Source organism: Schistocerca cancellata, chromosome 1 (genome assembly GCF_023864275.1).
Source record: "Schistocerca cancellata isolate TAMUIC-IGC-003103 chromosome 1, iqSchCanc2.1, whole genome shotgun sequence".
Taxonomy (NCBI): Eukaryota; Metazoa; Arthropoda; class Insecta; order Orthoptera; family Acrididae; genus Schistocerca; species Schistocerca cancellata.
In genome coordinates this window covers 383,500,088-383,513,669 of record NC_064626.1, presented here as the reverse complement: position 1 = coordinate 383,513,669, position 13,582 = coordinate 383,500,088, and the positions used below count along the sequence as shown (strand labels likewise).

Genomic DNA, 13,582 nt, shown 5'->3' with positions numbered 1-13,582 from the left:
AATTTAATAAAAACAACACAGATACACGCAACAGAGACTATAGTCAGCAATAATGTAATCTCCTTTACTATTTACAACAGTCGGACAACGGTGGTGTGACTTTTCGATTCGTACACTGACGTGGGTCGTTGTGGATTAAAGTGTTTAAACGACCTTTGTCAAATCTCGAAGGTCTTCCTGAGCGTGGGGAGTGCCTAATGCCAAAACGATCCTCCTTAAAAGTAGAAAATCATTTTCTTGCCGTACTTTGTTCAGTGGCATGATCCCGATACACGCCGCAAAAGTTTCCGGCTGCCTCCGCTGCGATCACCCTTCTATTGAACTCAAACAAAAAAATATGCTGGAAAGGTTCCGGTTTCTCGACTTGGCACCCAAATTTCTAGCGTCTATGGGTTCACTCTGTCTTCACACGACAAACTTAAACTCAAAACAACAACAGTGAACTACAAATGAAACACGACAATTGATAAATAAACCCTCAGCAACCGGAATACCAACATGCGAAACAAAAGGGCTTCTAACGTATGCACCAATTTACAACTTGATCAGAAATAAACATTGTGATCAAGCCTGGAATTATAATAAAGTAAACATAGATGCAAAAAAGCATTTTGCAGTAATAAATTCAATAAAATGAAGGTATAGCACGGAAGAGACTTTCCGAACCAATCTTGTACATGAAGTTATGAAGGCCCTAACAGAAAGATGTGAAGCACAGCAGGTTTCCGAGATTGAGAGGCGTGGTCTTTTTTTTTTTTTTTTTTTTTTTTGCTTGAAATGAAAGACACTGCAACCAGGTCGCAAGAGATAAGTTAGCGTGAAGAGGAAAATGTTAAGAATGTAGTAGATCACAGGGAAAATCAACCACGAAGTGCTGTGCTGGGTTTGATAACTGGACCTCCCTGATCATTTGAAGGAAGTTTATGTCAACTGTTTGGACAGTGCACACTGAAATAATACTTGGGTCAAAAAAAGTTATTTTGAAAATACTGGTCTAATTGCTGTATTAGCAAGGTTCATACACAGCTATTATAATGTATGGTTCACCAACATCACTTATTATTAATTTGTAATGCAATATACGTGCACTTTTGTTTGTTTACATTAAAAGACTGGTAGGTTTTGTGTGGGTGCTACAGTAAATATAGGGCATTCAGATCTAGAGTTGAGTAACTAATTGAAATCTATACTATTATGCAAGTATATACCGTATCCAATTTTATTTCATCGTTGTTAAAGTAACATTGAAAACATAGATGGGTGAGAGCCATCACCCACGCGTCCAATGTAATAGAACTTCATGCGACCACAGCAGGATTAAAATGTTCAATGGACAAACAAAATATATGCATTACATACACACCCGTAGAACGTAAATGGAACTACATACTACTTAGGATTATCTTTACGACCCCTTTTGGAAACTGTTGGGCAACCGATAAACGCTCGCCGTTTACAGTCGAGGCAACTAGAAATAAGTATACAGTGTTATCTAGATAGTGTAGTGACGGGAGCAAAGTACAAAACGCGTCGAATGCCCACAGTACTGAGGGCAGAAGTTACCTAGTCGCTGGGCCGAGATGTTTACTTTCGCCGATTTCTTGGCTGGTTGGAACGCTGGTATGAAACAAGATTTAACACCAATAATTTGTGCACAACTGTTTCCTGTACTTTGGTTTTTTAAATCCAAGAGATGGTAGGAATGATAGGAAACTCTGACAGAACTAATCTAAGCTTGTGCATCTCATTCACTACATGTTTATTTAAATAATATGAAAGTACAACTACTGTATATTCCAATGTGAATATTACTACTGGCAGCGCTGTGAAGTATAAAGTATTCAGAATTTACAGTATGCTACACTGTGTGCTACCTCCAGCACGCTGAAAAACATACAGTGAATCGCAGAGAATTTTTATTTACGGTACGTGTTATTATATTCTTGTTAGCTGCCTTGTTTGTAGAGTATTCATTACTACACATTGCCTTCCTCGGTATTTGAGAAGGTCGCGTACAAGGCAGAAACGATTGTGTGTCTCCTGTTGTGAAATCGTTTGGGGGCGATGTCGCGGAAAGACCATTTTGCGAACTGGGAAATATGGACAAAAACGGATAAGACAGCGATATTGGCAAGACCAATGACTTCCCAGAAACATCGAATTAATCTCGCAAGTAGAAAGATTACATTAATGTGATAAGTAAGAAACTGACGCACGGATTTGTCACATGCAGTTCTAAGGACAGATAATTCTGTAAGCACTGCTCTTGGTGGTCTGCCCTACATCGTACGTGTCGTGTACGGTAGCGTATGACGATTTACGAGACCAATAGTAAAATAATACATATACCGTACATTGTACTCGTTTTCTGAAGGGCAGGGTTAAAATTCCTCTTAGGCCATCCCAGTTTAGCCTTTTCGCAGTTTCTCTAAACAACTCAGGTGAATATCGGGAAAGTTACGAAAAAAAGGAGCGGTTTTTTCCCGAGCCACTCTTGTACAAACTGAGCTTTAGCTACAGCTATGGTAATTTTATCGTCGACAGGAGACCAAACCATACATTCTTTCCTTTTGTTTTCTTCGTACCGGTACAAGTTAATTGCACATTTTCGGCAATTCGCATTATCCGTTCCAGAAAGTATGAAGGAAGGGCGCAAATTTTCTCGAAACTGTAAGAATGTCCTCCATCAAAAGTATGACGCTATAGCAGCATCCAAATGTAAATGAGCAAAGAAAGATTTAGGTGAAGTAAAGAGAAACAAGACATTTCTCTGGCCAACAATAAAAAAGGAATGGACTCTCGTATCATTTTATCTACGGCATTTATTTATTGGTATCACTATTATTTGTATACTAGCGGAAATGGGACCGATGACCATGTAGTTTGGTCCCTTTAAACATCAAACCAACCAACCAACTAGCGGAATAATTGAAGCAACAACATCTGTTCGTATTTTACAAGAATCGGAAGAGGAAATAGCCTGTGGCCCGCCGTAAATAAAGCGTTTATCGGGAATAATTTCCCTTTAGCTGCCACAGAACGCCTAAATTCAATGTAACTTTCGATCAAAAAATAATTTTTATTCGTGAAATTATAGTGTTCTTTCGAAACTTTGGATGAAGGCATGGAATCATATGTGTAAATACACTGCCCTACACTGGACAAGAAATGCATATAGATTAGCTAACTGAGACACTTTATGTTAAATATGTGGATGATCACCCAATTTGTTAAATCTTAGTCATCCAATAATTTCACAAATTGTCCATTCTCTGACTCCACCTGTCACAACAGAAGCATGCCCCTACTAGGAATCCCATTTCCAAATTGCGACCAAATAAGGTGTTATGGCATAAAGTGACACTCGGCTAACGTATGGAAGAATGGTGTTTCAAATCCCATCTTGGCCATCCAGAATCTGGTTTTCTGTGGTTTCCTTAGACCACTTAAGGCAAATGTAAGAAGAGTTCCTTTGAAAATGATAGGTTGATTTCTTTTCCAGTCATTCCCTACTGTGAGATTGTGTTCAATCTCTAACAATCTCCTCATCAAGGAAGGCATGAGATCTTAATCATAACCCCCAAATTTCCTTCTTTACTCCAATATGGATAATGCTTATGGCCACTAATCTTCTTAATTTTAGCTCTCATGGGACAGTGCTGCCATACAACATGTGGCTCACTTCTGCAGAAGAAAATAGTTGATTCCTACTGTCCTCTATTAAATGACCAGATTTACATGTTGTTGGCAGTCTTATTTAAGATGGTTGTTTTCTGCAAAGTGAACTACACAAAATTACAATTAACTGTAATAAAGTCAGTGAAAGAAAGTCCCTTACAGTTGCAGTGGGCTTGATGCGGCTGCTTCTCAAGTCTATCTCAACCAATGACATAACACATTTCATAGATGTCTCTGTGGCAATGAGTCAGTCCTGTCACTGCTCTTTTGACTTCTATTGCTTTTGCCTCCAGCCATTTGCACTATGCAATTGAAAGCTGGCAACAGTACTGCCAACTTATTGATTAGATTTTCCTGAAACCAGGTTATGCTGTGATTAGGACTTAATATTTATTCAGGTAATTTGATGAACTCTTTCAGATGACGTTTTCTATGTGTTAGTGAAGTATATCTTTCATTTGCTAATCTTCTTTCTTTCAATTCCTAAATAATGGGGTGAGCTGTGCAGTCTACACATGAGATACTGAAGAAACTGAACTGGCAGACTCTTGGAGATAGACAAACTATCTCAATAAAGTCTGCTAACAAGGTTCCATGAACCGGCTTTAAATGATGGCTGTAGGAATATTGTACAATCTCCTACATATCACTCTTACAGCAATCTTGAGGATAAGATTAGAGTAATCCTCTGCCTTGCTCTTCATGGTGGTTTGCAAAGTGTAGATGTTGACGTAAATTACAGAAAGTGCTTCATGACAAAAATCTGTTGCAAAAGTGGGACTGCATTTGAGTAATGGCCATCAGTTTTTAATATTGTAATGGTTTCTATACGCATAGAATGTTTTTACTCTATCTAATTTCTAACAGCTATTAACATTTTTTCTCGTTAGCTGGCAGAAAAGGGAGATGCAGGATTGCTGTTTCTCCTCACTTGATTACTGTAGGAATCTTGGAATTTCAACCATGTTTTGTTGCATAGTGTGAAAATTCAGCATTGTGTGTGTCCTTCATACATCAAAGTCTGGTGGCAAATGATTGTTGCAGGAATAATTGTTATACTGGTCACCTCCACACCGAACACTTTGATATAAAAATATACTGTGGAACACTGAACTTAAGATACTGGCAGTAATCTGTGTGTAAGTGGCACATGGATTGTCTGTGCATGCTCTAGAAGCAGCCTCTGTGGTTGCTCATATTTCATATGTGCATTAATGATAAGTGATTGCTGAAAATATCTTTTAATTTGAAGTAATTTTGCAAATTTTGTTTAAGATTTTCAGTGAGAGAATATATTAAATGAAGAATATGTGCACAGCTTAAATTAATGTAACTGGATAGATAAATAATCTGCTTACCAAGCAGCAGCAGAACAACACACATATAAAGGCACTAAAATCTGCAAGCTTTTGGAGCCAATGGCTCCTTTTGGCAGAAGGGTTGAAGGGGAAGGAAGAGGGATTAAAGAAAAGGTCTGGTGAGGTTTAGGAAATGGGAAGAGTTAAGAAAAACTTCCCAGAAACTCAGGTTTATGTAATAGAAGGTACATGACATGTGCCATTGAACAGAGGTGGCTCTCCCTTTGATAGAATATGTTTTGCCAGTTATGTGATTTGTACATGTGTTGGTAGGAGGATGTATAGAGTAAGTTTTACAGCATGAATTGTCATAGGGGTACGAACCATAGGAAATGGGTCCGGAAGGAGCATAGGGCCTGAAAAGGATATTGTGAAAATTGGAAAGGTGACAATAAACTATTCTAGGTGTGATGGGCAAAATGTTGGACAGAATGGACCTCACTTCAGGGCTTGATTTTAGGAAGTCTTAACCTTATCAAAGTAGCTGATCAATACATTCAAGACCAGCTTAATACTCTGTGACAACAAGTGTACTCCTAAGTTGTTATTTGGAGGGATCAGCAGTAGCAGTACCAGCACCAGGATTGTATGTGATGGCCCAGGAAAACTGCTTTTGAACTAGGCTGGTGGGGTTATTACACCCAGTGTAGGCGGAGGTGAGAATGGTGGTGTATAGCTGTAAAAAGTCTGCATCAAAACAAATATATTTTCCTTGAATGCCAAGTCTATATGGGAGGGAATGTAGGACATGGAAAGGATGGAAACACTCAAAATGTAAGTACTGTTTATTGTTAGTATGTTTAATGTGAACAGAAGTGTGTAGCTGACCCTCAGTGAGGAAGAGGTCAACATCATGGGATTCAGAATAGGACTATGTGAAATTTAACTGGGAGAATGTATTTAGAGACTCCCAAGAATTTTAGCAGGTTAGCCTCACCATGAGTCCATATGGCAGAGGTATCATCAATGTATCTAAACAAAACCAGCATCTCAAGGCTTATGGATCCCTTGAAAGCCACCTCCAAGCAGCCCATGAAAAGGTTGGCATAGGAAGGAGCCATCGTGGTTCCCACTGCTGTGCCCCTAATCCGTTTGTGTGTCTGCCCCTCAAAGGTTAAGTAGTTGATGGAAAGTATAAAGTTGATTAAGGTGTGCAGAAAGGATGCCATAGGTTTGGGCACTGACTGATGAAATGTTCAGCAGCAGACAGAGCATATAAATAAAGGATGTTGGTATAGAGGGAGGTTGCATCAATAGTAACAAGTAAGGTGTGTGGTGTGAGTGGGACTGACACAGATTTCAGACGATCTAGAAATGGTGTCTTTAATATAGGAAGTCTTTGTATTGCAGGTTGCAGATGTTTATCAGCTAAGGTTGATATATGTTTTGCGGTGCTTTGAAGCCAGTAACTATGGGACTGCCAGGGTGATTGGGTTTGTGGATCTTAGGAAGAAGGTCAAAGTGGAGATATGTGGTTTGGGTGGGGTAGAAGTTCTATGGATTAAGATGTTAGTCTTCGTGTGGGGCCTGAGGTTTTGAGGAGGGACCATAGGTCAGTTTGTACAACAAGGCTGGGGTTTTGATGGCATGGTGCTGTATGTAGAGATGTCGGACACGTGGTGTAGACCCTTGCTTAAGGATTCCCATTGGTCAAGTACCACAGTTGAAATTTCCTTGTCCACCAGAAGGATAATGATGGAGTCATCAATTTTTAGGGAATGAAAAGCCTGGAGTTCTACAGAGGACAGATCAGTGTCATATTGTAGGGACTTGAGGAAGGGTTCTGAAACAATGCTGGATGTTAGGCAATTCATGGAAGGCTTGTAAGAGCTGAACTGAGGTAATGGTGGTGGATGTAATTGGGATTGTTGTCAGAACTGTTCAAGACAGAGTCCAATGTCAGGTTTGCTGTTGGAAAGGGTTGGGTTACAAAATGGTTCTTGCAGTTGACATTACATGTAAAGAAAAGTAAGCAACATGTTTAAATGCAGGTTTAGTGCTGAAATACAAAATATAGCAATACACCATTCTCACCTCAGCCTTCACTGGCTGTAGTTACCGCGCCAGCCTAGTTCAAAAGCAGTTTCCTGGGCCATCACATACAATCCTAGTATTGGTACTGCTGATCCCTCCAAAAACAACTTAAGAGTATACCTGTTGTCACTGAGTATTATCCTTGTCTCGAATGTATTAATCAGCTACTTTAACAAGGCAGTGACATGCAAAACAGGGCGCGTCTCCTTCAGTTTTATCGAGCTTTTGTGCGTGATGCCGAGAGTAACACTTCAGTCTTCTCAGAAAACATGCAATGTTCTGTGTCTAGTCAATGCTTCCCTACTGATGATTCATCTGGTTGGCCCAGACATGTATGTCGATCATGTTCAACACAGCATTCTTGCACTGTGTAACATGCCTATCCAATATAAGACTTCCTAGACTGACATGGAATTTTACATATTTTGTTTCCTAAGACCAAGTTCATGATTGTTCAGATGCAATAGATTACACAATTTTGCCAGATGGTAAAGAACACAATTAATATCATACCTCTTGAGGATCCTTTTGATTCTTGAAGGCATGCTGCCAAAAAAATGGCAAGAAGGCCACTGCAGTGGGTGCCTCATCAGCTTCATTTACATCCATAGATTAAATTCTCTTTTATTGGAATGCATTACATATCTATTTATCAGAAAACTCATGGTGTTGCAAGCTCACCTGGCAGCCTGTCATGGTCTGAGACCACATGTGCTATACTGCATTGTGCAGGATGATTGCAGCTTTTTGCCTGCAAATATAATTCTTTGTGATTTGGTTTGTGGTAGTCACATTATCCCAGTATCTGAAAATGGTAAGTGGCCATCTTTTGCCACTTCCATGTCAACTGAATAGTCAGATGGAGGAAGTTAAATCAGCAGAGCATTTTTTGAACATTAACATCACATGCTTTATGAGAAGATGACTAAGCACTGTCTGGAATCCAGCACTAAACTCCATCTGAACAGGACTTGTAAGGCACAGTGGTACTGATCGACTGTCGTGTCATCCTCAGCCGATAGGTGGCAGAGGATGCAAATGTGTAGGGGCATGTCAACAGCAATCAGCAGGCCTGGTTGGGCACCCATCAAAGTGCTAGATAAGCCTGAAAATGCTTAACTTTTGTGATCTGATGGAATTTGGTGGTACCACTTTGGGAAGGCCATTGGCAAAATACAGCCCTAGCTGCCATTATATTAAAATTAGAGACTTGATACAGCACACTCTAGAATTTTAATTCAGCTTTTAACCTCAGCAACATCTGACAGCACAGTTGGTGCCTACAATGCACATGTAGAAGGCCTCTTTTTGGCATCCATTGGGGGAGGGGGGATTATTATCTCTATTTTCACCCAACTGTCAGCACTTTTCTGTGCATGTGTGATTCCTGCTCTTGGCCTTCACTTACGTCTTGCTGCAGCAGCTTCTACAACTACCTACAGACATTAAACAACTGCTGCAATGAAATGTTATATGACTTACTCAGTGTTATCCAGTGTCAAACCTGAGATGTGTGGTTAAATAGTGGGAGGTCCAGGAATGAATTTGAGCAATATTATGAAAAGTATAGATCGGAGCCATAGACAGGCTGAATGAAGAGACCACTATATATTTAAGCTTTGTGCCATAAAGGTCTTCCAAAGTTGAAAACACATACACATTCACAAAAGTGCAACTCTCACATACACACAACCAGTATCTGGCCACCATGGCCACAGCGAGCAGCAAGAACAGTCCTCGTGTGTGTGTGTGTTTTTTTTTTTTTTTTTTTTTTTTTTTTTTTTTTTTTTTCATTGTGTTTGTCAGTGACTTAATGTCTCCTCTGTATGGTGAGTGGTAATTTTCATTGTATCTGTCTGTAATGTCTCCTCTGTATGGTGGGTAGTGATTTGTCCTTTTCATAATATTGTTGAGATGGATTTGCAACACATCCTCAGAGAAAGCCTGAAAAGTCATATAAACATTAATAGCTGTGCTCTGTATGTTCCTATATGGTGTGTAATATATAATAGTATACTAGTGCTATTGATCACACTTCATATTGCATTCAAAAAGTGAACAAACAACAATAACTTGTACACCCATGGATGACTCCAATATTCTCTAATTATTTGACAGAATCATTACATAAAACAGATAAAATATAGTAATACACTCATTAAGCAATGCCAGAAGGTAGCTGGAAAGAACTATAAAAGTTCTTACAAAATAATTTAAAAAATAACTATACCAGTATTAGCATTTTGGATTGGAATTACTAGTACTTTGAGTATATCTACGACATTAACTCTACTACTCTACAATCTATCTTCATCATAATCACTGTCCCTATTGGAAAGAAGCTTGACAAAAACTGAAGCAAGTAAAGTGCTCTTTGTCACAAAAAAGTCAGTTGATATATAGAAAGCTGCACTCCAGAAATGTTGCACTCATGCCAGGTTTCTTCTTTGTAGAGACTGGAACATGTCTCCATTCTTAGTGATGTTATAGCTACTCCCTTTCACCTGAGTAATAAATTTAGGAATTGAGACAACTGGTCTGAGGGCTTTACCAACACGGTCTTGCTAGTCTTCATTTACTTCCACCCATTTTTCCACACTAGACCTTTTCATGGAACAATGAAGTAGCAGAACACATACTGGGTCGCAGTTCTTTCTCTACCAGTATCTGTAGCAACTCTGCAGGTACGTCATTTTGCTTTATCCCAAAAACCCTGACAGTCATGTCGATGACATTTGAAACTTTCTAATACAGTGCATTAAAACTTTGTGTGCTGGACTGGGATTTAAAACCAGAACCCATGGTCCTTGAGGACAAATGCTTTACCAAATGAGCTGTCCCAGCATGACTCAAGATGTGTCCTTACAGCTTCATTTCTGCTGGTGTATCTTCCCAATCTTCAGAACTTTACAGAAGTTCTACTGTTAACATTACAGAACTAGCACTCTTGTAAGAAAGGACACTGCATAGAAATGAGTTAATCATAGCCCCTTGGCTACAAACTGTTCACACTCTCATTTCAACACACTCTTCGACTCTTAAAACTGCAGTCTAGTTTTTGTACAAGCTGTAGATAACATTTTGGTACCTGTATTTAATGCCTGATGACTTCAGAATTTCTAAGAGTCTAGTCCAGTCAACATTGTCAAAAGATTTCTCTAAGATTAGAAATAATATAAACCAGTTGCAGATACAGAAGAAAAACTTCTAGGAGGGGGTGGTAAATATATCTTGAGCTACCTTTACTTTTCCCATAATAAAAAATAATCAAGTCACATGCAAAGCTTAAGAAAGTTTTATTTAAGCTTATTGTACGCTTATACAAGGCAATGCCATCTTATGATATAAAAAAGTTACAATTGTGGTTAGGACAGTCTATATCAGGGTGAGTGTTCAACAGAGCTAAGCCATTAAGTCTATCCTCCTTCATTTTCGACCTCAGTCATGTCTTTGTATGCCACAATGTTGAAAAACTTCTATCTACTGTAGCAATAGATGCATGTAGACAAGCAAATATTTTGTACAGCCTGTGCAAAGCAGGATAGTCATTTCTAGGACAAACAGACAGCTTTTTACTTATTCATTCTTCAGTCTTAATATTTCTGCTTCTGAATGTAAACTAGCTTCCTATTCGACGAATAGTCCACATTTATAATGCTACGTATTGTAGGTTCTCTGTCCAAGAAAACAGTAGAATATTCGGGACTTTTCTTTAACAAATGTCTGACAGAATAGTGTATCAAGATCACTAGAATGGCCACAACTTTTCTTGTAGGTATTTGTTAGCTATCTATGTGCCGGACAGAAACATATAAAATACAACATGGACACTCATGCTACATAGGAATGTACAAATGCTCAATAACTCAATTCATTCGAGTCAACTGATGAAATAACCAAATGAATAGTGTGCGGACTGACTGGCGGGGGTGGCAATGGTGGCAAAGTGGGCAGCCCCGCAAGGGGGGGAGGGGTGTGCCCCCACCCCATATTTATATGCCACTGCTATAAACATAGTGTCGTATTGGCCACCGCACAGCAGCCATCAACTTGGCACGGTGTGCTACAACACGTGCGGCACACAGCGAGTACCGCTGGCGCCGCACACGATCTCAACAACTGGCACAAGTGAACGCGTCGTCGTGGGGTTAGCGGCAGCGTACACACCACTATCGATACAGATTATCCTGGCGGCGCTGCCCTTGCCACCAGAGTGAGCAACCGTATAAGGGCGCCATCTACCAACACTCTGATTGGCCGGACCTGCAGATTTAAGCGAGCTCCCTGAGCCCGTTTAACCAGTTCAATCTTCGCCTATGACTGTGTTACTACCCGGCTTCTGGATTCACGATGACCGAACCGTACTGTGGCCTCCCTGGCTGGAAACTTGCGATGTGTTGGTATCGACTGGTTGGCAGTGGTTTGGACTTGTATTCTCTACTAGTGACTCTGATTTCTCCTTGGCGCTACAGCCAGCGAAGTGTAGGTAGTCGAACTTAAGTTTTGTTTTAAGTGACAGAAGGTCAAATAAATTTGGTTATCACGGAATATTTGTTGTGTTATAGTGCGGACATAACACATAGGTTCACCTTTCTTTAACCTATATTCTAAGTGAAGTCATTGGGTGACTATTTCCTCATGTGTTACATTTCTCCAGAACCCAAACTGACCTAATCTGTGGTCAGATTCTAACAGTTTTTTCCATTCTTCTGCAAATAAGTCATGTCGGCATGTTGCAACCGTGACTTAGCAAACTGATTGTTCAGTAAGATTCAGCAACTCCCTTTTTTGGAATTGTTATTATATTATCCTTGCAGTCTGAGGGCATTTAACTTGTCTCGTACACCTTGCATGCCTAGTGGAGTAGGTGTCTCCTGGTTCTCCAGATACTTCTGAGGGAATGATGTGTACTGCCCAGGCCTTGTTTTGACTTAGGACTTTTAGTGCTTTTCCAAATTCTTCTTGCACTATCCCCAATCATCCTTTCCATGATATTGCATTCAAGTTTTGTTCCTTTCAGGTGACATTTAACATATTCCTTGCACCATTCAATCTTGCTTCATATTGGTTTCCCATCTGATCTCTTGATATTCATACATGTCCTTTCTTTTATCCAAATATGTCTTCAATTTTGCTATGCTCACCACATAACTTTCCTAAAGTCATGTAAAATTCTGCAGCTTTGCATTTCTCCTCTAGTGATTCCTGATTTATATTTTTTCACTTTCTGCCAATCTCATTTTTAGAGCTTGGTATTCTCCTTTTACCTATTTCATTTGTAACATTTTTATATTTTCCCCTTTCTAGAGGGTCTTGGCTTTTTTCCTAGATGTTCCATTGCTGCCTTAACTATTTCAGCTTTCAAAGCTGCCCCTTTATTTTTGGTTTATTCATTTCCTCTGTTTCTATCACCCGTTGGCTCATTGCCTAACACTCCCTTTGGAACTCGCAGCAACCTCTGGTTATTGCAACTTATCCAAGTCCCATCTTCTTCATTTCGTACCTTTACGCAATTTTTTTTAAAATTTTAATCTCCACACTGTAGATGTTCCAGCTCCTTCACAAGGTAGTCTATGTTTGAAACAAGTACATGTTGTGTCTGACAGACAGACTGCAATGGAGCTGGAATATCTGTGCCTACAACATGTGTTCAAAGAAAATGGATGCTCTTCCTATCAGATTAGTACAACTTTAACAAGGAGTAAAAATGACCAGATACAAGATGAGGAGGATGATTGGCTGTTAGGTCCAGGGTGTTCCTCCTATATGTCAACACCCTAAAAGAACATTATGTTAAATGAATGTTATTTCCATCTAGTGTTTGTGCCTTGGGTTTTTCAGAAAGGTGGAATCTACAGAATGCCAAGTCATTGTGACAAAGCATATATTGCTCAGACCACAAGCACAGTTCATGAAGGGTACTCAGAACGGTATCACCACACTCGCCTTTTGCAGCCCAATAAGTCAGCCATAGCTGAGCATTGTTCTTCCGTGGGTCAGTGTACGGATTATTCTGTCACAAAAACCTTGCCTCTGACCAAATCCGTCTTGAATTCAGTTATTAAGGAATAAATGGTAATAAAATTGGCAGAGATTCGTGTTAGACGTGATGGTGGATATCAAAATGAGGCATGTAACATGATAATTTCTTTAATAACCTCACAAACAGATAAAAATTATTCCAAAACCACGTCTTGTGATAAATTAATGTTATTATTTTGACCAGTGGATTTTAATTCCATGGGTCTGTGGTTATGCATAGTTTGTGCTTGCAATATCACTGTTATCCACACATCCACATGACTCAGATGGAGCAACATTTTCAAGAAAATTATACATTCTCTGAAAAATAGCAGCTCATCTGGATTTGATGGAGTTTCCAACAGAGTAGTAAGGACTTGCTGCCATATAATAAGCACTGTCTGTTCTGAAATATGAGGTGGATTACTAACTCTTAGCATTTTTCCAGAGACTGAAATATGCCAGTGATAATCTCCTCTGTAAGAAAAGTA

At 39.5% G+C, this 13,582-nt stretch overlaps 1 protein-coding gene across 8 annotated transcripts in view; it reads left to right on the top strand.

Moving 5' to 3' along the window:
* Window positions 1-1,491: 1,491 nt before the first annotated feature.
* Window positions 1,492-13,582, top strand: part of LOC126175285 (solute carrier family 25 member 45-like) — a 113,009-nt gene continuing 100,918 nt past the window's right edge. The window contains exon 1 of one of the 8 annotated variants that reach the window (XM_049921953.1): window positions 1,492-1,620. In XM_049921953.1, coding sequence (XP_049777910.1) covers window positions 1,581-1,620 — 40 coding nt within the window. In that variant the 5' untranslated portion in view covers window positions 1,492-1,580. Of the gene's footprint in view, window positions 1,621-1,808; window positions 1,926-3,949; window positions 4,077-4,450; window positions 4,469-4,795; window positions 4,818-13,582 lie in introns of those variants that run through there. The other 7 variants (XM_049921961.1, XM_049922018.1, XM_049921968.1 and 4 more) reach the window with 7 other exon arrangements.